This window comes from Triturus cristatus, chromosome 5_1, assembly GCF_964204655.1.
Source record: "Triturus cristatus chromosome 5_1, aTriCri1.1, whole genome shotgun sequence".
Lineage (NCBI taxonomy): Eukaryota > Metazoa > Chordata > Amphibia > Caudata > Salamandridae > Triturus > Triturus cristatus.
Genome location: NC_140587.1, coordinates 483,617,550 through 483,643,905, shown reverse-complemented (window position 1 = coordinate 483,643,905; position 26,356 = coordinate 483,617,550). Strand labels below are relative to the sequence as shown.

The 26,356-nt window shown below is 42.1% G+C and overlaps 1 protein-coding gene across 1 annotated transcript in view; it reads right to left on the bottom strand.

Annotated features, from left to right (window-relative positions):
- The window catches only part of CNGB3 (cyclic nucleotide gated channel subunit beta 3), a 966,824-nt gene that overhangs the window by 843,766 nt on the left and 96,702 nt on the right, over positions 1-26,356 (bottom strand). Inside the window, exon 3 of the mRNA XM_085604101.1 lies at positions 5,940-6,111. Coding sequence (XP_085460227.1) covers positions 5,940-6,111 — 172 coding nt within the window. The remainder of the gene's footprint in view (positions 1-5,939; positions 6,112-26,356) is intronic.

Below are 26,356 nucleotides of genomic sequence, written 5' to 3'. Positions count from 1 at the left end.
TCTGCCGCCTTCGATACGGTTCCCCATCAGCTACTTCTAACCCGCCTTTCAAATATCGGTATTGTTGGTCCTGCCTGGAATTGGATGAAATCTTTTCTTGAGGATCGGTCCCAGCAGGTAAGGATGACTCCCTTCTCCTCTACGGTTAGGAAGGTGTCTACGGGTGTCCCGCAGGGCTCTACCTTGAGCCCTCTGCTCTTTAATATTTACCTAACCCCCCTGATCTTTTTGGCAGAGGAGCTGGGTGCTAAAATAATTGCATATGCGGATGACACGCAACTTCTTTTTACATGGAAAGATTCAGATTTGTCAACTGTGGCTGTGCAGAACTGTCTATCTGCGGTTTTTCGGTGGCTGGCTTCTGCCCAGTTGAAATGTAATGAAGACGAGTCCGAGGTTCTCTTGTATGGTCAATTTCCATCTAACTTCAGAGAATCTCTGTGGCCACCTGACTTTCCACGTCCTATCTCTGAGGGTGTCTCTGTGAAAAATCTGGGAGTTTGGTTTGCAGAAGATTTACGGGTTACCCATCAAATTAACAAACTGGTTGGAATGTGCTTCGGCATTCTTAAGTCCCTGAGAAGGTTCCTTCCGCTGCTGCCTCAGCCAGCTAAGGAAACCGTTGTTCGTGCCGTTATCCTTTCCCGTCTCGATTATGCAAATGCTTTGTATATGGGGATTCCAGGATACCTACTCAATAAATTGCAGACGATACAGAATGCTGCTGCCAAACTCCTGTTTAACATCTCAGGTAGACTTAGCGTTAAAAAACATCTGCGCGATCTGCACTGGCTGCCTGTTCTCCAAAGAGTGCAATTTAAAGCTCTGACTCTGGCACATAAAGCATTGCATAACGTTGGCCCTCTGTATATTCAAAAGCGGTTTGCCTTGTATGTCCCGAATAGAGTGTTGCGGTCCACCTCCCTGCGTCGGCTGTCGATCCCACGCTTTCGCAGGGCTCGTCTAGGTGGCCAGTCTCTTTCAGTTAAAACAGCATTCGCCTGGAACGCTCTCCCCCTGAAGCTACGTAACATCCAAGATTTTAGGCTTTTCAAAAAACAATTGAAAACTTTTCTATTTTCAGAACCGTTCTAATGGCCTTTCCACTGAGGTCTTTCTTCAGCTTTCGCGCCAGGACACTCTCGAGTATTAGTGCACGGTATAAGTCTATTATAACATATAACATAACATACATCCCCAAAAAGGCCTAGCTTATGACTGTCAGAAAGAGGCGTCACAAGTGTATGGCCATTACAACAACAATGATGCCTGATTTTCCAGTCCTACTTTGTGTATGTCATATATATTGTAAAATAGGTATCTGTGTGTAGGAAAAAGGAAAGTTGATAAATGAATATAGGAATCCATTTATTCAAATGTTATAGTTCCCTCTGACATTTTAATATGCCCACCTCCCTGAATATCATTGAACTGTGTACTTTTTAGTGCTTTTTGCAGCTCTTAAACCTCTAAGTTTAACGTTTAATTCAAGTGCAAATGTTTGTAAATACCTACTATGTTTCATCTGAGAAAGTGTTCACCATATTTGTTTATGACTTTGCTGAGCACTCCAATAATGCATCCTTGGGAATGTCCAGGATTATGATTGGGATCAAATTTACACAAGTAGTTAAATCTAGTTAATTTGTGCCATTTTCACACAGTATAACTGAAAATATTTGAAGTTGTTGCTCTTTCTTATGCCAGGGAAATTTCTTTGTAAATTAGGCTTTTCTAGGCTTTATCATAACTGGGATAAATACCACATTATCTTTTTTGTGATATTTTAGTGCATGAAAAGGTGGTGTGAGTGAAAGTGCAGGGGTGGAGTGGCTGCCACACTCTTAGTATGTTTTTGATTTTTAGAGTGTGACCAATGACCCTGGGGCCTCAAGGCGCTACTGAGGATTTACTTCATGGTGGTGCGTGCCATTGTACAGGCTTGTTGTGTAAATAATATTGTAGTGCATTCCATAACGTGGTTCCAATGGCAGAAAAAGCTCTGTCACCTAACCTAGTCCATTTAAACGTTGGAACTTTTAGAAGATGATGTTTTGATAATCTAAATGTGCATGCAGGTTGACTGAAAGGGTTTATCAACATGGCATCTGTAGGAAAATACAGACCTTTGCGAACCAGGCATATTGATTTAGGGAGCCTATTAGCCTTATTGACTCAATGCAAAAAATAATTGCCAGGTTGGTACTCCGAAGAATCCAGATGTGGATTGAGGAGCATGAGATTTTATCACCTCTGCAGGCCGGCTTTCCACCCTATACCAGTACCATTGACCAGGTTTTTAGGTTTGTATGATTTATTGGCAAGTAGCTATCATGGGGGGGGGGGCTCCCTTTATGCAGCTTTTATCGATCTTAAGTCTGCATTTGACTTGGTCCCCCGTAATAAAATGTGGAGTGTCCTCTTGGAGCAGGGATGCCTCAGGATCTATTAGCTATATTAATTAAATTGCATACTTTGAACTATGCACAGGTATGGTGGGGTTCAAATGGTGAGGTCACCGATAGATTTCCTGTCCTAAAGGGTGTGCGCCAAGGATGTGTCCTGGCGCCCACGTTGTTATCCCTGTTCATTGATAGGGTGGTGCACTATTACTCTCCTTGTCCTATAGATCCCCCCACCTTGGCAGGGCTGAGGATACCACTGCTCATGTTCGCGGACAGCACCTTGATCCTGTCTAAGACTCAGAAGGGACTACAGGCTGCACTGTCTAGGTTTGAGGAGTTCTGCCATGATCATGGGCTGGTTGTAAATGTGGACAAGCAAAGTTCATGGTTTTTCATAAACACAAGACCATTAAAGGTAGTGTGTACATGAACAATGTCCTTTTAGAACAGACAGATGCGTTCACGTATTTGGGGATCACCTTAGGCAGAGAACTCAATTGGAAGCCTTACATTGACTTGTCCGCTTTAAAACATTTCCAGCTGGCAGGAGCTCTTGTAAAAGAGCATAGGCTTTCGTTCACCAAGCCAATAGCCCCTGTCCTTAAGATATACAACACCAAGGTTATTACTTCAATCTTATATGGTGCTGAATTATGGGGTTTTGAGAACATCTCCCCTTTAGTATTAGTCCAGAACAAATTTGTCAGAGTTATCATGGGACTCCCGCAATCATCCCCATTGTTGCCCCTCTTCCTGGATTTGGGTTGTTTACGCATTGAGGATCTTGCCCGATATAGACCAATAGCGTTTTGGAGAAGACTCTGGGTTACCCCTGAGCTCTCCCAATATGCTAAATCCCTTTTGGATTTTAGGGGGGTTGGATGTTTAGGAAAGATCAAATGGCTACAGAATATTAAAAACACCCTGTGTGGGATGGGGATGAGTGGTTTATGGGAGCATCCAGAAGAAAATCCACTCCCGCCTAAAAGGGAGTTTAAGGCTGCCTATTGGGATATGGTTAAGAACAATTATTTTTCTTCCATTATTAGGCACACCCTGTCCAAGGATTTTTTGATGTTTAAACAGGACTTTGTGTTTGAAGCTTATTGGGATGTCATCCTAAAACCGATGGACAGGAAACTATACCATCAGTTTAGGGTTGGCTCTCTTCCGAATAAGGCTTTTACAAGTAAATGGCTTCTGTATGGGCCAGATCAATGTACTGCATGCTCAGCCCAGACGGAATCCATTTCCCATGACCTTTTTGTATGCCCGGCTTATAAGTTACCCAGGATCAAATGGCTGAACCCAGTTGTATGAACCTTGGTACCAGATCTGCCATGGAGGCGTTAAGGATTCTGCAGACATCTACCAATGAACCAATAGTTTTTGCCATGGCGAAATTCCTGAGCTGGGTTTGGCTTATTCGATCTAAAAAATTAAGAGAAACTCAAGCCTAGTTATAATTATTTAGACTTGACATCATTTTAGTGTTGCTCCGCCAATGAAATTACAGTGGTGTTGAATTATTTTATTTCTATAAATCTTACCATTGTATACTAATGTTTTTACTGTGTCATTCAACACTTTTGAGCTTTTTCATATGGTATAAATCTTTGTACTAGTGACTGTGCTTAGTTATACCTTAATGATTGTTATGTACTGCTTTGTGTTTTTATTCTAAGTATTTTAACTTAACATTGTCTGTACTGTCTTTTATGATTATTTTAATCGAAATAAAGACACAATGAAAAGATTTAGGGAACAATCAGAAAAGATCTTTTTATGTAGGTTCTATGAGGATTTAAAGAAAACTGATGCAGTGTGATCAGTACTAACATAGTTGACACTGTCAGTACTTAGGCCCATATTTACAAAAAAGTAGCACAGCGCAGTGCCACAAGCCATTTGGCTGCACCATGCTACTTCAGAAGCAAAGGGATACGTCATATTTACAACATTATGTGGTATCCCTGAACTCCCCCCTGTGCTGGCACACATTTGGCTGCCATCTCTGCGTTGCGGGGGTGATTATTTTTGTGCAGGAAGGGGCACTTTCCTGCACAAAAACAATCACAAGGGCTGTTTTCTTCTTTCTATGTGTGCTGCAGAATGAGGCACGCATAGAAAGAAGGAAAAAAATGATTTATCCTTGTTAGTGTTATATTAATATATACCGGATTACCCGGAGGTGTCTTGGTGCTATGGAACCTACAGTAAGCCCTAGTAGTTTTGCATTAGTTCGAGCAAAGCCATGCATTCAGACTCTATTCTAAATAAGGCTAAGAAGTTTATAGACCTGATATGCATAGGAAATGTATTCCATAACTTTGCCGTGCCATAGCCAATGCTTCGTCTTCCCCAGCTAGAGGTGCGAAACCTGGGAACCGTCTTAAGTTTGTTGCCAGTAGATCGAAGCTGTCTACCCGGGCAGGACCTGGAAAAAATGTTTCTTAGGAACAGTGGCCCATATTATTCAAGGCCTTAAAGGCAAGGCATAGCGTCTTAAACTTCACACGACTTGCTACAGGAAGCCTGTAGAGTTTACCGCTTTCAGTCTACACTGATTCATACTTGGCCAGATTTAGGAGGAGTCTTGCAGCTGCATTCTGTACCATTTGCAATTTATTTACGTGTTGTTTTTGCATATTCAGGTACAACCCATTGTAGTAGTCTAATTTTGATAATAATAATGCACTTACCGCTGTCTTCCTAGAAACCATAGGGATATAAGGGAGAACCTTCCTCAGTTTCTTGAGCAGGTAAAAAGTGGTGGAAACCATTGCATTTGTTTGCTGGGCGCAAAATAGTTTCTTATCAATTAAAATCTCAAGACTTTTAGCATTATCCACTGGTTTAGGCAGCTCCCCCATCACTGTGGGCCACCAGATTCAATCCCATCTTGGTTGGAGGTTGCCGACAATCACTATTTTCGGTTTTCGACAAATTGAGTTAAAGGCAATGCTTTCCCATCCCGTGGGGAGGCGTAAGATTCTGACACATTCCCAGGTTTTCGAACCACTGTAATTCTGGGAATACGAAGGAATACATGGGAACACCCATTGCAACACCCATGGAAACCCCAAAGTGCTGCGTGAAAAGGGGCCATTATAAAAGAAGACGAAAAGCCATGCAGGGTGGCTTCATGTGTCCTTGTAAATATGGAGGACTACATTGCACCGTCTGTGCATCTAAAAAAGTGACACACCGGCAGCGCAAGGGGCTTGCAAGTATGCCTAAATTTCCAAGCCAGGTAAGGAGTGATCAATTTAAGGATTTCAGAAGACAAATAATCCAGGGTTGTTTCACCAGTAAGTCAAAAACTCAAAAGAAACTACTTAAAAATCATGAACAATTGAAGACATTTCAATGGCTAAATACTTTTCCTCTCACATATAAATGATAGATAGCCAGTGAAAATAAAATAAATTAAAGAAAGGTGAATATTTTCAATGGCAATAAATAAATAGGTGGAATAATAAAAAAATTAAAAACTGTCAGTCGTTGCATTTTATGTAACAATTAGATACTTACTTAGCTTTGCCTTCTTCAGCATCCGCCAGGTCACATTTTCTACCCGAATCTGCATTCAGCCTTTGTTGAGATGTCACCTTTGACAACTGTGTTTCAGACTGTTGTTTTGGTTGTGCAGGTACCTGCTGCGTTGTTGGGTTTTCGCGCTGATCAGCAAGACAGGCACCATCATCTTGAAGAGATACTTAAAATTAGTTTCTTTACAGCACATAAATTGCTAAGTTATTGAGGGTTGACATTGAACATTTTGACCCATGGCAGAAGGACTTAGTGTGCAAAATAGAGCAATTCAATTATAATGTCTTCCAATGATTATAAACTATTTACACAATGACATAGTCACAAAAACATTAAAAGATCACAACAGTCATAATAAATTTACAGGTGTAATCATAAGAATAAATTAGCACAAGACACTGAGGAATTGCCAAAAAATCATGGTAAACTTGCCCTAAAAAAAGTCTGTACAGAGAATTTGGATGGACTCTACCCAAGGCTTGCACTTGTCTCCTCATTACCTTTGAACCTGCCTCAATATACATTCCGAAATGGCCACCACATTACCAATTGACAGTATTGTATTGTATTGTATTGTATTGTATCGCGTATTTATATAGCGCAAAAACTGTCACCCAAAGGGTATCCTGGCGCTATTGACTTTTTACCAACAACACGCGATGTTACAATATCCAGACAAATTAGCCTGACCTAGGAAAAAGATGAGTTTTTAATCCTTTCCTAAAGGAAGAAAGATCCCCCATACTTCTCAGCGACAGGGGTAGGGAGTTCCAACATTTGGCTGCCACAAATATAAAGGACCGTCCGCCTATCCGGGCCCTCAAAACCTTCGGAACCACCAATAGATAGGCTGACAATGATCGGAGAGAACGTGCGGGTACATACCCCGCAAACATTTCCTGCAGCGGGACAGGGCCTTGCCCGTGAAGCGCCTTAAACACCAAACACAGTGCTTTAAAAGCAATCCACTGCGGGGTAGGCAACCAATGAAGGTCTGCCAGCGCCGTGGTGGAAGAATCAGAACGCCGCCGAGAAAGGGCCAACTTAGCAGCCATATTCTGCACTCGTTGCAGTTTACCCACCAAATTGGCGGGTGCTCCTAACAGCAATAGTCCAACCTGCTCAATATAATGCCACGCACCACCTCTGGCCGAGCATGGACCGGTAGCAATGGAAGGATTTTCCATAGCATGCGGAGCAGCGCCATGCAGGTGGCCACAGTCTTGTTTACAAATACATCAAGCTGAAGATTGTGCCCGAACATCACACCCAGGTTCCGGACGGAACCTGCTGCCAAAGGAGCATCCTGGGAGGAGGTGGGCCAGAAATCAAATGGCAGCGGACGGGGGACACGATCCATCGAGCAATGCAGTACCTCTGTTTTGGAGCTATTAAATTGCAGGGAGTTTTGCCTTAACCAATCTGCAGTTGGTGCCATGCAACGATGGAAGGTCTCCAGAGGCACCGCGTCCTTACACTCGATAGAAAAAATAAGCTGCGTGTCATCAGCGTAGTTAATGACCGCAATGCCAAATGATTTAATCAAGCTCACCAAGGGCCGAAGATAAAGATTAAACAGAATGGGGCTAATGGCAGACCCTTGAGGAACACCCTGCCCAACCACCTTGATGGCAGACTGAAACGGTGGCAAGGCTACCACCTGACGTCTGCCCCCCAGATAAGAGACCAGCCACTCATGGCCAAACCCGTCACTCCGATTTCCTCTAGTCTACTGACCAGGATGGCGTGGTTGACCGTATCGAACGCGGCTGACATGTCGAGCAGCACTAAAAAGGCTGCCCGTCCAATGTCGACTCACGAAAGAAGATCGTCCAGGACGGTCACCAAGGCGGACTCAGTACCGTGAGCTGGTCTGAAGCCAAACTGGGTCACGTCCAGACAGATGTTAGTCTCCATAAAACTGGACAGATGTTTAGTGACCAGTTTCTCCAGAAACTTAATGGGAAAAGGGAGCAGCGATATAGGTCTATAATTCGCTGGACAGGTGGGATCCAGTGTTTCTTTCTTCAGCAATGGGGAAACCACCGCGAGTTTCCAACTATCCGGAACTCGAGCCGTGGTAAGGGACTGACAGCAGATAGCATACAGCGGAGGAAAAAGCTCCGCTTGGAACAATTTCCAGTATTTATGTGGCAATGGGTCCCGGGGTGAGCCAGAGGATACACTGTTGGCCAAAGAACAGAAATCCTCAAAGGACGGGGGTGGAAAACTATCCAACCGTACCTGTCTGCCATCTACCTCTGCGGTCTCTGAATCAGTCACCGGCACGGAAATAGGCACAGGATGAATGGCAGGCGTAGTCAACAAAGCAAGCTTGCTCAAAATCAGAGCGGTCTTATCTTCAAAGGCCTGCGCCAGGGAGTCGCACAGAGCCTGAGAGGCTGGGATATCATTAGCAGCACAGACTGGTCGAGAAAGGTCTCTAAAGATCTTAAATAAGGTCTGTGATTTATTCGCTGCATGTAGTAGCGACTCCTCGAGAAATCTCGCTTTGGCACCCTTAATCTGCGTTTTATAGTCCGTCAGTGCCTGTTTAAAGAGGACTTTATCCAGCTCGAGAAATTGTTTTCTCCAGGTCCGCTCTGCCCGCCTGCATCGAAGTTTCAGGTGCAACAACTCAGCTGTAAACCAAGGCATAGCGATTTTGGACCTATCCCTAATTTTCCGCAGGGGAGCCAATACTTCCAGAGAGTCTAGGATTTTCCATCTAAAAGACTCATAGCTCTCATCCACACTATCTTCTAGGAGGATACCCTCTCCCAGCAAAGACGGCAGGCAAGATTCTTTCAGTAGCCTCGACCACTGCCTACCAATCTTGGTCATGATACGAGTACTCCCACTCCTAGATGTCTCCACAGGGAGTGCGATGGAAAAATGGACTAGGGCATGGTCCGTCCAACACTGGGGGAGGATGTCTCGAACAGAAACCTGACTGGCATCTGCAAAGATCAAATCAAGAATATGGTCCTTGATGTGAGTCTGTGAGGACACCAACTGCTGCAGATGAATGTTGCTGCAGGCCTGAACTAGGTCCAAGAAAGCAGACCCTGTAGACCCATCTGGCCGTAAATTGAAGTCTCCCAAAATCAGAATCCTGGCATGGGTATTAAAAAGATCATAGATGGTATCGATTAGCTCAGGTACTGCTGACAAAGTACTAGCAGGGGGTCGATAACACAACAGCCCCGAGTAAAGAGTACCTCCCTGTCCTTTCAGGGAAAAGCCTAATACCTCACAGCCAGAGATAATCTTAGTCTCAAGCTGGGAGAAATCCAAAGACTCCCTATAAATGAGACCCACACCACCTCCTCTAGCTCCCACCCGCGGGTTATGCCTGATCTTATAACCAGGAGGGCAGGCTAAGCCCAGTTCCACCGCACAGTCCACTCTAGTCCATGTTTCTGTCATGAAAAGAACATCTAACTCACAGTCTCTACTGTCTGGGTCTCTAGGAGAATGGACCTGATTAATTGTTTTAATATTCATAGTTTTATGAATAATCATACTGCTTGTATCTTTTAATTATGAATTTGATATTATTATTTTTGATCTGTATTCTTTTATGGTGATTTTATCTACTGAATAAACATTTATATGGATTTTATGGCAGTCACTACCAGATTTGCATTATGCTAAGACAAGGGGTAACAGCCACCAGCGACAGCCCGTCTTTAGGGTTGGAGGTGCCCCTATCTTTCTATTTTTTCCAGACATGAAGAGTATCTATCAAACTTAACAAAGGTCAGCCTGACAGCCACTCTTCATGTTCTGGTCAGGCAGCCAAGCACTGTACTTAAGCTAAATGCACAGGTGTCTGGCTGCCTCAGCTGAACTTTGACAGACTGACAATGTCACATGGGGCGAGGGACCTCCTCAGCCCAGCAAATCACTTTGTGGCCCTCCCTGTTAGGATGAAGGGGAGCATCACTGATAGCTGAGGACCCGGGTGCTTCTGTTTTAAGCCCTGAAGTGCCCAGGGCCTAGTGTCCATCAGTGTCGCTCATCACAGGGTGGAGTGGGGTGGGGTCAGAAGTCTCACTCACCTGTCCCACTGTATGACTGCCTTCTCCTCTCATTGGCTGACCCATGATATGGTCAACCAATGACAGGAAGTGGCAGTCCGAATCATCAGGAACCATCGAGGCTTCTCTCCCACTACCCGAAATCTCATCTGTGCCTGGAAAGTTTTATTTTTGCTAATGTTTGGTGCATTCCTGTGTGTGTGTGTGTGTATTTGTAAATGCGAACTGCCAGTGTATGTGTGTGTACACATGTGTATATGCTTGTGAATGGTGGGTGAGTGTGTTCACATGTGTGAATGCATGGATGTGAGTATGTGTGTATGTGTGACTCGTCTGCCACAAATTGCTCATATTACTGGCTGCTACTTTCTGGGGCTCACAGTTTTGCTCAGAATTCTGTTGTTGGTTCTATCAAAGGTCGAGTGCTTAATTTTAAGGCTGCATAGTTTTGATTACATCTGTTGCCTCTGTAGTCCACCACCAAACACTCCCTGCCTCTTTATCTCACTCTTGCAGAATCATTTTCAGCCCTGTTTTCTCCCTTTGTCAATGTTTCCTCTTCCTCCTTCTTATCTGTGACATTTGTTCTCTTTTTTCCCGCACACTTTGGAAGACAAATGTGAAGCAAGCACATTAGACATAAGTAAACTAATTAAGTGGTATTGCCCATTATTCAGTGTGGGAACAGCAGTTAATACCAGTAGTCTAAACAACGGTGGCGTAGTGAAAATAATGGTGCCCCACTGCAGAATGGGACGAGGGGCCCCAGAGTCTCCCCTATCTTCAGATAGTCATTGGCCATGGGCTGAATGGGGGCCCCTTCATGGGGTGAGGCCCCCTTGTACCCACTCTACCCCTTAGGAGCAATAAGGGCCTGCGTTATGCCCTTGCCAACCAATACAATTTTACACATCGTGCTAATTGAGATTGCTTTCTACAAGTTATTGAATGTACAACACATTCATAACACTCTATAGACTGATTCTAAGAAAAGGAGGGTTGTGCCATTGTCACAGATTCAATATAATAAGAGTCCTTATCCATGAAGTGAAATCCATCAGGATTATAGATGATGTAACAGGATCAGAAATATGTATATTAGCATTCTTATAGTATCCAGTCTGTATTTCATTGCAAGTTTTATAACATAATCTTGCTTGCATACAAAATATTGGATTTAAAGCTGTTGGAAGGAGGTTTATTGGTAGTGGTAGGTAGGCACCTAAAAGCAGAAATAAGTGCACCAACATGGTCCTGGGTCTCTATAGGGACTCTATAAATTAGTCCCTTGCTCAGCCGTTGGTAGCTGTCACCAAGCAACAAGGCTTAACTTAGGAGACAGGCATGTAAAGCATTGAAAAACACCATTACAGTATATGAGCAAGAAACAACACATTAAAACTCCCACAGCAACTTATAAAAATAGAAAACATTTTTATCTTTAAAATGACAAAAAATCCAATGAAGGGAACCACAGATATGAATTTTAAAAAAATAAACACTATCTAGTGCTTAGAAACCAGGAGCACCACTTCTGGACATCTGGTTGGGGTTGACTGGGACACAGGCAAAGTTTGAGGCAGACCGCAATGGATCCCTGCTCGGATACCAAACGCAGGAGGCCTCGGTCAAAATGTTACCTTCGCACTTAGAATCTATTCTGGAGCTTTTTCCGTCAAGGGCCCTCAATGCTCTCCACCAACCCAGATTCAGGAGAGTTCACCTGCTTGACTTTCAGGGAGCTCCCGGTCAAAATCTGGAAGTTGGTACTCCAGAGCTCCTCAGCAGGATGAGCCTCGAATCTGGGCTGGGTTGCCATTGAAGGTGGCCGGCTTGGCTCTTGCCGTCAGGTCGGTCACCTCCTGGAGCTTTTTCCAAAAAGTTTCCGAAACTTCTGGAGGTACTTCCAGAATGTCTCCTGGTGGGTTCCAATTATCCAAAACACAAATCAAAGGGTCTGGATTCTCCTAGAGGGTCCTTGGCAGGCCTGGACTTCACTTCCCACAAGGCACTTGGTCAACCCCCTTAAAACTACATTATAAGCACTCCAGGAAGGGGGCTGGAGAAGGGTCAGTTAGCTCCTTTAACCTGCGCTGCAGGCAGTCCTCTCCTTATTCTTCTTTTAGCCAGGCACAGGCCTCAGAGCTGTATTCCCAAATAATACAGCAGGCACAGTCTTCACCAGGCAGGCCCTTGGGTGTAGATCAGGATTCCAGTATGACAATTCTCCTTCTTCTGGTAGTTTCAGGTGAACAGAACTGAGAGGCTCTGTACCTCTCACATATGTATCCAGTGTTCTCTGAAAGCTCTATTCTCTGAAAATCCATAATGGCTGAAATTTCACGTGAGCAGCAAGAGCTAACTAAACCAAACTCAAAATATGGCTTATTTTCACAAACTCTTCCCACTCTCACGTCAGTGAATTCCTTCCTTAAGCCTCCCATCTAGCAAGGAAAGGAGTAGGCCTTGGCTGAAAGGCTTGCTTAATTTGCTAATCCTTTGAGGCTGATACTTTATGGCCTAACTCTCTGCTCTTGCAATCCTGTGCCCCACAGAGCTCTTTCCATCAGATAGCCCCTGCCCGGCAAGGCCACTTATCACCTAATCAAGACAGCATAAGTAATCCCCTCGTGGCTGACCAATCAGGAAGAATTTTGGCGTATAGAAAAGTAAGTCCTATAACTTATTTTCTGTCCAAGTCATGATAAATTCAACTCTGCCAAGTTGTTGGATTTATCAATACCATTCTGTTCAGTCATTGAATTATATTTTATACAATCTCCTAGCAATAGTTGTGCTTCCATAACATATTGCCATGTTAGCCTAAGAGGCCAACTATCTTCAACGGGGAAAGTGAAATGTGCAATTTCTTAATCACCAGGGTTTATAAAGCCTCTTTAAAAGCCCTGCTCATAATAACAGCCCCCCAACCCAGAACATCTAGGAGATACTGGCGGGGGGGGGTTCCTAATATGAAAAAAAAAAATTGGGTTATTAATTCACGGTGCGCCCAGCACCAAAGTTCACTATGTAGTGAATTTCCTACACAGGAAAAAACATTAAGTGGGCAGCTTTCACTCACCAGGGTTTCTAAAACATTTTTCATAGGGACCCTGCTGATAGTTACATTATGCCCCCACCAACTGGAACACTTAGGGGAGACCTTGGGGGGTACCCACAATGTAAAAATAGGGTAGATTATCACTTTTAAAGTGCCCATACCACCAAACGTCAAATTTGCAGTGAATTGTACTTTTAAATGCAGTGCAGCAACACAGAGCTGCTTTTAAAATGACCTCAGGCTCTCAGCAGTGCACACATGCAAGTGCAACAAAGGCTGCTGGCCTCTAAACTGTCATGCCCTATTATATATATATAGGTAATTTTTATCCCCTTGCCCTATTATCTACTAGGGACGAATAGGGTAGGTCATGCCAATTATAAGTGTACCTCAATGCAGGTGTCTGTGTTTAACATAGCACTGGCCCTTGCTAGCAGAGCCCAGGACAGAATCAGCTACCTCCAGTATCAGCCAGTACAAAAAATGGGGGGTGAACAGGCCAAAAAGGGTGACTTTCTAACAAAAGCTTAATCAAAAAAGCACATGGCATTTTGGAGTTGCATCAAAAACTTGATGTTTTGTGACAGTGCATTGCGATGGAATGGAATCACAGTTGTTTTTCAAAGAATATATAAAAAAATAACATCATGAGTGAGTTCCATGATGACAACATATACATGACCTCACTGATCACGACAGGTAATATATATATCAGCTGTCTCATACTTTGGCAAAGAGACTATTCTGCTTCCCCCAAAAATAGGAATACGTTCTACGCCTGTTTTAATATATGCAGACGATGCAGTGTTAATGTCCAGAACAGCAAATGGATTGCAACTCCTTATAGAAAACTTTGCATTGTTTATGACTAATATAGATTTACAGTTCAATCTAAAGAAAACTTTTGTCATGACATGTGGGAGTACCAGACTGAAGTGTAGACAGCATCATGTGGGCGGGACCCCTATTGAGAGGGTTTTAACTTTTTCATATCTGGGAATGCTTTTTAACAGGAAAGGCTTATGGAATGGTCATATAGAACTGTGCAATATGAAATTTTTAATAAGCACTGAGAGTATTTTTAGATTTTCAGCGAAGCTAGGTAATAAACCAATACGAGAAATTCTAACACTTTATCGAATTAAATGTGTTTCAGGGGTTTGTTACGGGGCAGCTATATGGGGACGAGAGAATATAGCCTCCCTACAACCCTGGAAAATAATTTCCTTAAAAGATTATTGGCAGTACCTAGAGCTACTGCGAATTTTATTGTACACAAGGAATTGTCATCCTCGTATTTAAATGATTTAATAAATTTGGCTGGGCTGACCCTCTGGCGAGGGTTATGGGTTAAAGAAGAAACCAAATTTACTAAAGATCTAATAATGGACTCTTTAACCCTGGATCATAGTAGAAAAATACCGTGGCTGGAACATATTTTTAAACTATTAAAATAGTGTAATATAGATGTTAATAAAAGGAACCCAACATCAATAACGGAGCTCAGTAAAAAAGACCTAAAGTCTAGATATTTAAGCATTACAGAAACAGAAAGGTATAGGGTCGCTATTTTAAAAAATAACATTGTTGTCTACTGCGAACGTCCAATATTGAAGGGTTTACAACCCTATTTAGTGCTGATAGGCAACACCCAATATAGATTTTATTTACCCTGGCTAAGGCTGGGCACATTGCTCTTTTTAGTATCATTCCCAAATATGGAAAAATGGTATCACAAGTTACCGAACTGCCCTTGTGACGGAAAAACAACGCAATCTGTGCTGCATTTTATGTTGTTCTGTAGTTTTTATAAGGATATTCGGAAAGTATTTTTACAGCCCATTTTTGTGTCAAACATGATTTTTAATTATAAACAAGATTTTAACTTTATTTATAGTTTGGAAAATATGAAAAATTTAAGTTTTGTCATCAGATACGTGCAGTCTGCAATCAGAAAAAGAAAAGATTACACACATTTGGATGATTTGTTATATGAAAATTTTTATGACGACTCTTAGAAACATTTTTATTTTGGAATCTTTTTATATACATCAATATGTATTCATGATCACCAGTTATATTAATCGGTATGAATTATCTCCTTATGTCCCTAAACCCCCATGGATGTCTTATTTTTGTTATCATGTATTTTCTGTAGCTTATACGTAGTAACAAATGTATAGGCTATTTCATTTTGTAGTATTATTATGGTGTTTAATATCTTAGTTTGTCTTGTATATATATGCTTTTATGGTGATTTTATCGCACCGAATAAAGCTGATTGTGACTTTGACTTTGACTATTCTGCTCAAGAATATCTTTGCTGGAGTTCATTTAGATTATGTGTCACCTTTTTGGGGGAAATAGTAAGGCTTCACTCTGAGAAGAAATTACACATATTGAAATGAGAGCATCGAAAAGAGGTTGGATCAGTGGTGAAAGAAACTGCTCTGATTTCTAGCGAGAGTAGTACATGTATAAAGGAATCCATGGTGGTATTCCCTACAACACTGCATCTCTTTACCCACAGAATCATTACCCTATGTCTACCTAACGCTGTGTATTTGTTGAGTCCACTCCATGGGCAGGCAGTAGTAAACCTCCTACATATTGCAGTATTTTTGCCCTGAAATCCAGTTATACAAAGTATATCCCCTTTTATGGCCAAAGGCTTTTTTGTTACAGGGGCATTTAATTTTACATTTAAATGTTTTAATTGTATAGCACATTCTTCTAGGTGCTAGATGGAATGCAGCAGTTAAAAAGGTTAATAACACGAGTCAAGAGAAGTAATTCCACAACATAATAAATTAATGTAGCTGCCCAACAAATTAACAACATTAGTTAGACGTGTCTTGAGATCATCATTGGTGTCCAGTATGTTGAAGTAAACTACTGGGTAGTAGTGAGAAGTAAATAATAAATATTTATAGTTAACTTGTGAGCCACGATGGTGCTTAGGCTGGAAAACAAATTGTTTTTGAGTTTACATCTAAAGAGCATAAGAAAAGATGATTGTGAATGTCTGAAGGAATATTTTTTCAGGGGTGCTGTGTCCGCATTGTGAATCTCCTCTCCCATCTGCTCATGTTTCTGGAAATTGGTATGATCAGGGGTTTTCATCTGTGTAATAGAGAGGGGTGTATGGTTGATTTTTTTTTATCTTTGCTTGCAGGTATATTGTATTAGGTTCCTCAATCGATTTGCAGGCAAGGCAGAGTATTTATCTGATTTTTTATGTGAAGAGAGCAAGTGGACTCTTTTATATGTGCTGCCATAGGTTGGCATTTTTAATGCACATTGTGCTAATTGAAGAAGTTAGATTTTATATGCTGGGAGTTTTCTGTAACCAGTGCAGACAAGAACCAGGCAGGGTTGAGTTTAGGTGTGAATAGCGACATGGCACCCTTAACGGTAATGTGACTACAGGGGCATGTCCCCCACCTGTTCTTGTGGATCACTACAGAAAACTGTATTGGGGCACTTTCATAAGCTTCGCTAAAAAGGTGCAAGCAAGCCTACACACATGTTGTATGTCGTACGTTGTATGTCTGGAAAAATAGGGATAGGACAACAACTAGGAATTATCTTTGAGCCGGGGCAGATAAATAGTCCAGATAATTGGACCGACAGAGGATGCACATAATGGGCTGAAAGATGTTTATGTAACAGAGGATGTAGGGGCACTTTATCCCACAGGAACCAGCACAAAGCAATTTTAACCATACCAAGGGTACCCATCAATAAAGGAAACTGAGATAACCCTGAGGTAATTATATCCCTAAGACCCTATTGGATATACATCAAAATTGCTAACTGGAATATGATTGAGCTCATTCAAATTTATAGGACCCAAGATGAGACCCAATGATGGTGAGACCCAGAATAAGTGTGGGTCTGAAAACCAGCTCAAAAAAGTTATTTTCTTGACTTTACCCATGCTCCGTGACCCCAAGGTATGAGAAAATAAAAGGGTTATAGGATATCTCTTTGCCCTCTCTGAAGGGTCACCAACAAACCTTTTGCCTTCACCTCTCCTATTTTTCCAAATAAGGTTTTGTTGGCCTCAGGACACGGTGCACTTTGCTTCTGCTAACCAGCGCTAAAGTGCTTGTACTCATTCCCTAAAACATGGCAAAATTGACTTACTGATTGGCATATTTAATTTGGCCTGTAAATTAAATGCTACCTGTGGACTGCAGCACTTATTCTGCCACTCACTTAAGAAGCCCTTTGCATGTTACCAGCAGTCTGTTTAAATAATAATGCATGGTCTGGATAGAATTCGCAGTTTTGTCCGGCCCAGACGCTGATCTGTGAAGGTGCTCTGTTGGTGATACGGCCCTTTACAAATATAAACTAACATTAACATTACATATTCCATAATGACAGTGTTGACTCGCCTAATATATAACGGCGAATTCTAACCAGACCTTGCATTATAATTTAAACAGACTGCTGGAAACTCGCAAGTGTCAACTCGCCATTTGTTAACGGTGAAATTACACCAAGAGCTCTCATTGAAACCTTAACCCTTTGTTGGCATACATTTTTCTGAGGTTTCCATTTTCTACCTGGTCTAATTGCTTTAAGGTCTCTAGCGGATTCTATCTGGAGGTTCTTCAGTCTACACATTAAGTTTTTTGTCCTGAAGATGGTCTAGTAGATGAATTACAAGACAAGACCGAAGCGTCGAAATAATTAACTCATTTTCCAAAAATTATTATACAGGAATTATTCACTGAATGTCTAATGATAATTTCTATCTGTAAATAGGTTAATAAAATGGGTTATTCACAAAAGTGATTATGAGATAATTCTAATCAATCTTACTCATTTTTGTTTATGTGAATGTTGTTTTGTACCCTTTGAATCTAAATTATTTTATTACATAAATTTGTACGAAAAAGTATACACCTGTTATTGTTCTTTTTGATATATTCTTTTGTTATTCCTTAATTGATTTCTACATATATCTGAGGCTAGAAATTTGGGCAGTCATAATTTGATTAGATCAATTAAACTTGATTATGTTTAAATGATTTTCCTTAAAGGCACTATTACCTGATATACACTTTTAGAAAGTTGCCATTTTTATGCTCTAGCTATTTTGTACTTGCACCCTGTTCCTGGGTCACATGACTGGGTGTAGTTGGCAGTTAGACTTTATTTATTGTTCACAGACAGCCACACAATACAGCATTAGGTGTGCCTGGAGGGGCCTTCACTGGCAGGATGGGAAGAAGTTGGGCACAGCCCCACTCACAAGTCCACAGATGGTGCCCACCTTCACACAAAGGACTTCACACTACCTCATCGTTGATGCAGCCAGGCTGGAGCCAGGGCAGGAAACTTCAAGCACTTCAAAGGTAATTCACTAGATGCTTCTCCTACTTCAGAAAAGGAACCAGATATCAAAATATGCCCTTAGACCCACTCTTCAGTTCGCTTTATAGACCTGTGGAATGAATCTCAGAGGACTGCATGCTGCTGCAGTCTTCTGTGTACCTCAGCAGACTGTTTTGCTGCACCTGAAAGTGCTGCTCTGCTGCCTAAACCCTGAACTCTCAGTGCCCTGCCCTGCTGCTTGAGCCCTGCTCCATTTCTTAAACATAGGACTACCAGAGTGACTACAAGGGCTATTTGTCTGCACTCCTGATCAGTGCCTCAGGAACAGAAAAGACTCCAACCATCTTGAACGCAAAACTGGACCCAGCATGAGTGTGTTCTAATATTCCAATTGCTGCTTGTCCGGTCCTGGTCCTTTGGAAGTGGTGCTAAAGGTGCCCAGATAGCCAAAATCATAAAGTTGAGAAAATTTTTGGCTAAATGCTACTCTGAAAGTCGAGAATGGGACTAACTTACTCGTCTATCCATCCACGATACATCGCTGGTCGGCCTGACTTTGCAGCAGCTCCTGCTACCTTCTTTGCTGCCGCAAAACCAGCACAGCGGTTCTTCGCAGAAGGGTTATCTGACCTTGTGGAGCCCTTGTCGGCTACAGCCTCCAGCCTCATCCTGTTGGAGATTTTCGACTTCCAAAAAAGAGACAAAGTCCAAATGTGCAAATCTTCACCTTGACTTCGTCCAGCCACTCCCGATGACGGTGACTTCTTCACAGATTCAGTCTGCAGGCTTGCCCAGCTGAACATCACCTCTGCTGAAATTTCTGCTAAGTCTAAAGACAAGCAATGACCGGGCCCTATCTCTTCTTGTATCTGCCCCGCCTTTCATTACAGTCTGCCATATTTTTCGACTTCGAATTGGTGTCATGTAACGAGATGTCCACAATTGGCGCTTTGATCTTTTAGGCACTAGTTTTTACCTTAAACTTTAATAATTCATAACTCCGGAACTACTGATAAGATTCTTGCCATTTTTGTGTCAAATACTTTATTAAAATTCACTATATTTTTCGAAATTGGTGCAAAATGTTTCTTGTATTGTGTTTTCACTTTGATACTGTTTGTGTGCTGCCTGACGGATTTGTGCCAATCTACCGGAGGGTTAAGCACAGATGAATTAGTGACTTTAGGGGTTCACCATAACAGGGATTGTGGCTGTTGCATGAGCAGGGTGAACATCCCACTCAACCAACAACCCAATTTCTCACATTGATTGTGTGATAGAGAAAGTTTTTCTTTACTTTGCCATGTACAGAACATCAGCCTGGACAGTCAGCAAGGTCGTCTCATTTCTATGCCTTTTGGAGATACCTCAGTGGTGCCAATCAAGAACCTAATACTACGCAATTGAAGTGTGAAATTGTTTTCCTATGACTTTTTCTAAAACGTTGACAAGTGACAGCATTGCAGGGTGGATATGATGACAAATGAATGAGGACAGTGGGGTCTAGAATTATTTTTTTAAGAGATGGGTACAAAAAATCTTTCCAGGAAAGAACAGAAAAACTCTGATGACAGAGAACACATCATCAATGTAAAATCCCCTGAAGTAAGGATGTCCAAATGTCGTCCTGCACCATTGGCATAGCGAATCCTCTAGCCAGCAGGTAGGGTGTATGAACGAATGAGGTGGTTTGTTGTCCATAGGAACCTGGTCAGAGATAGACAAAGGGTGCCTAGCAATGGTCTCAAATAAACTCCAGACATTGGTAATTCGTTTAGTACACAACTTAGAACAGGATAACCTGCCTAGTGACAAAAAGAGGAGGTAGAGTCAGCACTTGGGAGGCTGAATGAATTGATGATGGCAAAGTTAGCAACTCTGTCTCTGGGAGAGAAAGCACTGTTGCTCATGCAGGCGCTGTTTTATGATTTTAATTCAGCACATGCAGAGTAGCTGAAGTCTGATTCACACAGCTCGCTGTGGAAGAGCATTTGGGAATCATTTCAAAAGTGATTAATGATGCCGCAGAAAACAAAGATTAACATCGATGCCATTTAACAAAAAGTGATCCTGGTGGTCATGAAACATTTTATGGGCCTTTAAAAATGACAATCCAGTATATAAAAGAGAGTCTTTCCCATTATTTGTTATGATCAATCTGTCAGACCTACTCCCTAGCTTCTTGTCAAACTAATGTATCATGGAAGTTATTCCCTTTTGTATGCGGGCCTGGGACCATTCAGCTCAGCATGGCTTTCTTGCATATAAACCAGTGCCTACTGGAAGGGAAATTCAAGAGAATAGAATCATTTGAAAGGTAATGAACCTAAAGTGCAAGCTTAACAAAAACACACCCACAAAATATTCATGTAATTGCTGAAGTAAAGCAAATATCTCATAACATTTCTGAAATGCATTGTAGCAACACACCTACATGAAAAGAAGTGTTGGAACAATATTGCTTTGGAAGCATTCTTTGCACATTGCTGAAAAGTGAGCGAAAGTTTAGAAAATTGTTTCGGATTAACTCTAATGTATAATTAAAGTAAATGTGACGCATAAACAATGTAACATATTTACACTAGACAATTTGTTTCGTGTGATTTAACATTTTTAAATACATTGTGGGGCATTTTCACATTTCCGTTCTTGATGCATTTTGACCATTTAATGACCAAACAATCACTCAAGACCACTCTGCAGGAACTAAATTAAAATCATTTGTCCAGCAGATCTTAACTGATTAAAAAAGCCTGCGCATTTTAGTATGTATGTATGCAAATAGGGGCACGCATGGATTGCGAACATAGCTAAGAGAGAACTGTACAGAGTGCGGAGGGACACCAAGGACGGGTGAAGCAAGTGTAGCGTGTTCAATCATTGGTGGAGGGGTTCCTCTTCCGGTGGCCTCAAGGGCGATGTAAAAGGTCAAATTACTTGCTAGAGAATGCTCCTTGAAAAGGTGTGTATTCACTCCCTTTTGGAAAGGAAGAATAGATGGAGCTTCTTACAGGGGAAAAGACTGGACGTGGGCGAGTCGAAATGTCACCTCATTCAGGAAATCTGACTCTTGAGAAGGTGGATTGCTTTTATTGACTTTAGGCCAAGTAGTAGTTTCATTCATGGGTATAAGGGACATCCTGCAGCAGGCAGAACTTTCCACTATCACTATGTAAAAGGATTGTTCGGATAGGAATGGCCCCTGAATGGCTGCAGGTGTTTCCCCTATCAAGTGTGCCAAACTGTGGATATGTGGTATCCCGGTTTTCTGATTTTTAGTTCCAGTCTGTGGGGTCTAGAATGGAATGGGAACGTTGGGGACTTGGGATTCTGTGGGCGGCAGTTGCTGCCTGAGGTGGATGGCTGACGGTCACTAAAGATTTGTCCTACCTGAACATCCAACCCCAGACATCTTTTCAGTGGTCACGAGCGAGCCGTCAGCCTGTCCATCTCCACTGTGCTGCATCCAGGTAACCTTTTGGGTTTCCTCAATTGTAATCTTTTGTGCATATACCATGCATCTTTCTTGTTTCATTTTAGTCCTTTAGTTCATCCCATTTGTTGTTATATTCTTCTTTTTCTGTTGTGTTTAATGTTTCTTTTATTGTGTGAGAGGGGATATGGGTGGAGTCTAGAATGGAATGGGAATGTTGGGGACTGGGGATTCTGTGGGTGGCAGTTGCTGCCTGAGGTGGATGGATGACGGTCAATAAAGATTTGTCCTACCTGAACATCCGACTTCTTTTCACAGTCTCCTGCTAACCTAACGTGCACGAAGGCCTGGGTCTACTTTAGACATGAGACTTGTACTATACTTCTTCTAGAGGGGTGCTTGAATTGAGCCCTCAGTAGGGACAGAGGACAACTGCCTCTGTCACAGGTACATGCGTAGAACCCTGTGGCAGCAGCAAACTGTGTTTTCTACTGGTCTTAGCAAGACCAGGAATTTTAGCTGTATCACAAGAGTGGAAGCCTACTGGCCCACTTGTGTAAATTTCTACTGCTGGAATTCTAGCGACTAGATCCAGAGTGCTTGGAGGCAGGGGAGTAACACAGGCCCCTTCAGCTCCTGTGGCTCAGGGGGGGCCATTCAAAGGGACCCCATTCAACTCAAGGTCAATTAATATCTGTGAGATATGGGACACATAGGGTCCCTCATCACATTCTGCAGGGAGGGGGCATGATTATGAGCTATGCCAATGCGAGGATTACATGTTGTGTGCAAGAAGTGTGTAACACACTGCATGAGTTATGAGTACAGCAGAGTGATACAGGCCTGTGAAGTGCATTTTAGAAACCCCCTAGCATGTTCATGTGTACTTTGATAGAGGTGCATTGCTCCTCATAGGAATGGAGGGAGGAAACCCAGACACTGAAGTGGGGAGAGAGGGGAAATTTGATTAGGTCCTTTAAGACACAGAGGGCTGCTGATTCGTCTTCCTGAAACAGTAATTTGGTGGATGGCAGGGGTGAAGGAAGGGACTGCAGTTCCTATTGTCAGGGTGTGAAGGGGGCCTTTGTCTCTCTTCATGATCCTTGTCAGGTGTGGCTGTTGATAGTTGGATGCACACTGCTCACAGCTCTTTGGACCTTTGTTGCTGGTGCCCAAGCATGGAGTCAACCCTCCTGTTAAGAGCAACACTCATGACAAAGGCTGAGTCTGGAAAACAGCCTAAGAAGGAGACAGTGAAAGAGAACTGACCCAAACTGGTTTGGAAAGGACAGAGAATCTACATCCACTGTCTGCCATCCTTGTATGGGTGAAAAGTGCTGACTTACCTGTTCCAGTTAGAATTTCTTTTTGATCAAGGGGGGTTCTCCACAGAGTAACCAGAGGGCTACTGTTCAATCAGTGCTGGTGTCTGTCTGACAGATTAGGTATTGTGCTGAGTGCTGAGCCTGTCATGCTCCCATACTGACACCTCCCGCGAAGCCTGACTGCTCGCCATCACTAGCACTAAGAGTCAAGTGGTGGATGGGCGGTACTTGGCCCAGATTATTTGCACTATAATAGGTTGGACCATTAGAGAATAGAAACAAATGACCCTAGCCCCCACAACAATGGCCCAGTAGACCCTGCCTGTCCCGTGTGCCGCCAAATGGGGTCTGGCAGTTGGGTAAAGGGCCAGGGGACATTGATGAATATCGGGGGCAAGGCAACCTCCAACAGAGATCTGGGCCGTGTGCCTTGTGTGGGGAAGCCAGATAGGAAGGGGACTTATGACTTTGTCAGGGTGTAAGGTCTCAGAGCAGGGAAAGTTTGAGCTGAAAAAATCTTTAGTTAGCCGAATGGAAAGTTACCCAGCTGTTTTTGAAAAACCTAAATTTTCATATTTTGTAAATTATATAAATAAATGAGTCAGCCTACTTCACAGTCTCTAGAATAGGCTTAAAAAATAATATGTTTGCTCAAGTATTTATGTACTTTATGACGTCACAAACCCTGCTGCCTCCTGAAATCTTTGTAGGTGATTTCAACATACCCCTTAAGTACAAGCATACCTTCCAACTTATATATTTTTTACTAGAAAATTAAGCAATACAACACTGCATTTGGCTTACATATACAAAAGGAAGAATTCTAGATATAGTAATTGTTAAAAATGACCACATCCACATCTGTGATTTGCACTGAAAAATGACTTTTAACATTTACACCTTTCACTATCCCCAATCAGAACTAAACCCTAAATCTCTGACCACTCCTAGAGACATTAGGGGGCATGTATACAAGCTTCTAAAGCCACCACAACGTCACTTTTCAGAACGTTGTGGAGGCGATAGGGGCTCTGCCTTATTTACAGGGCTGCTTTAAGCCACTTTACATGGCTTAACGCTGCCTTGTAAATAAGGTACCCTTTCAAGCTATACTTAGCTTGGAAGGGGAGGGCAATGGTTGCTTCTGTGAGCGTTCCACCTCAACAACCATTGATTTTGACGCTGCTACACATATACAAGGGTGGTGTAAATATGGGGCAGTGCCAAAATTACGATCGGGAAAACCTGATCTTACCCTGATAAAATGAGAGAAATGTTTAATTTCTCCTCATTTTTGCAGTTTCCATGCGTGCTGCGTTGTGCAGCCCACATGGAAACAGCAAAACTCCATTCATTGTTTATGTGCAGGAACATGTCCCTTCCTGCACATAAACAATAATTTAAAAAAAATTACTTTTTGCAACTTCTATGTGTACTGCATTGAGCAGCACACATAGAAGTTCCAAAACGCCATTTAAAGATTGTTTATGCACAGGAAGAGAGACCTTCCTGCACATAAACAATCTTCCATTGCAACGCAGACACCCTTGCACTATGGTGCAAGGGTGCCTGCATTGACGCTAGGCTGCAAAATTTAGCGCCAACACAGGGGGTATCGCAGGGCTGCACCATATTCTTGTAAATATGGTGCAGCCCTGTGTTTCTAAAGTGACGGAGCGTGTCGTTAGATTTCTAGGCTTAACGAAATGCTTCACCCCTTTACTAGTAAATATCCCCCTAAGTTTATTGTATATACCTTACTGGAATGCTTGTTCTAACCACTGCACATAGAAATCTCTTGCAATAGTACCCTTTAAAATGTAGTTGCTGAGTATACGTTTTTTTACTATTCAGTGTAACATCTACCAAAAGCAAGCTAAAATCTCAGAATAATACACCTTGGTTCAATAAGGATGTTAACAATACAAGGAAAGCCGTACATGCTGTGGAAAGAAATGGGAGTACATGCCTTTCCAGAATTAAACTTCCTACCTTATGATCTGAGAGGAAGGAGTACACGAATCTCCTCTAACTGACCAAAGCAGATTTTTTCAGTAACAAAATCCAGAAAGCCATTAACAAACCTAGAGTGGTTTTAAAGATCATACATGAATCGTGCCATGAGATCTCATCTCTACACCCTAAACACCTAAATTGTAATGATCTTGCAAATTATTCCAGTAGAACATTCCAGAAACTAAGTGATGACAATGACTGCCTTCCTTCCTCTCCTACCGCAAATCCCATTTATTTCAGTGGAAAATCCCCAAACACTTCAATGAGGTCCTTCAAACCTATTTTATTGTCAGGCTTTAACTTGCTGTAGGAAGCATTACATTTTCATCTTCTTTCTCGATCCCATCCATTCTCCTCTTGTAAAAGCCCATTCAGATACCTTCTCTCCTCTTTGACTCTAGTTAATCAATACATTCCTTGAACAAGACTTCTTACTAGAAGACTTAAACTTTACCATGTGTGCACTCTTCTGAAATAAATAAACTCGGATAGAAGTGTCCCCAAGAACTATAAATCGACCACAGGAACTTTCCTAACTAAATTCATTCAGTGATGTGTGTTCGCCCAGCTAGAAACCTTCACATTTAATAAGCTTTTCTAGGACTTTCCAATCTGGGATCAGGCCAATAATCTGGATACTTATAATCATCACATCAATGATACCTTCATGATCTTTATTGGAGGAGACTAAAGCATTCGGATAATTCTTGATCTCTCACTGCTTTTGAAGCCAATGACCATGAGATTCCTCTCTATACAATAAGTTGTAGTATATGCACTGATGTTATGGCTATAAATTAAATCAGAAAACACTTAAGAAACAACTACATGTCAGTTTTACAGCTTTACCACCTTGTACATTGCAGGGCTTCTTCCTTGTCCTCTCCATTTGTTATCTCTATGTTTAACACCCTGAGGATATTTTTTCTAAAAACAGTGGAGCTTATTTACAAGCCCAATGCGCAATGTGTGCGTCACTTTTATTTACGCACCTACAGCGCAATGGGCTTCCCATATTTACAAGACCAGGTAAAGTCACTCTGCATGACTTTTCATGGCCTTATATATATGTTTCCCTTTCACACATAACTCTGCTTGAAAGGGACGTTCCATGGGTGTTGCTGTGGGTGTTCCCATGCAACATCCATTGAACTTGATGAATTCCCAGAATT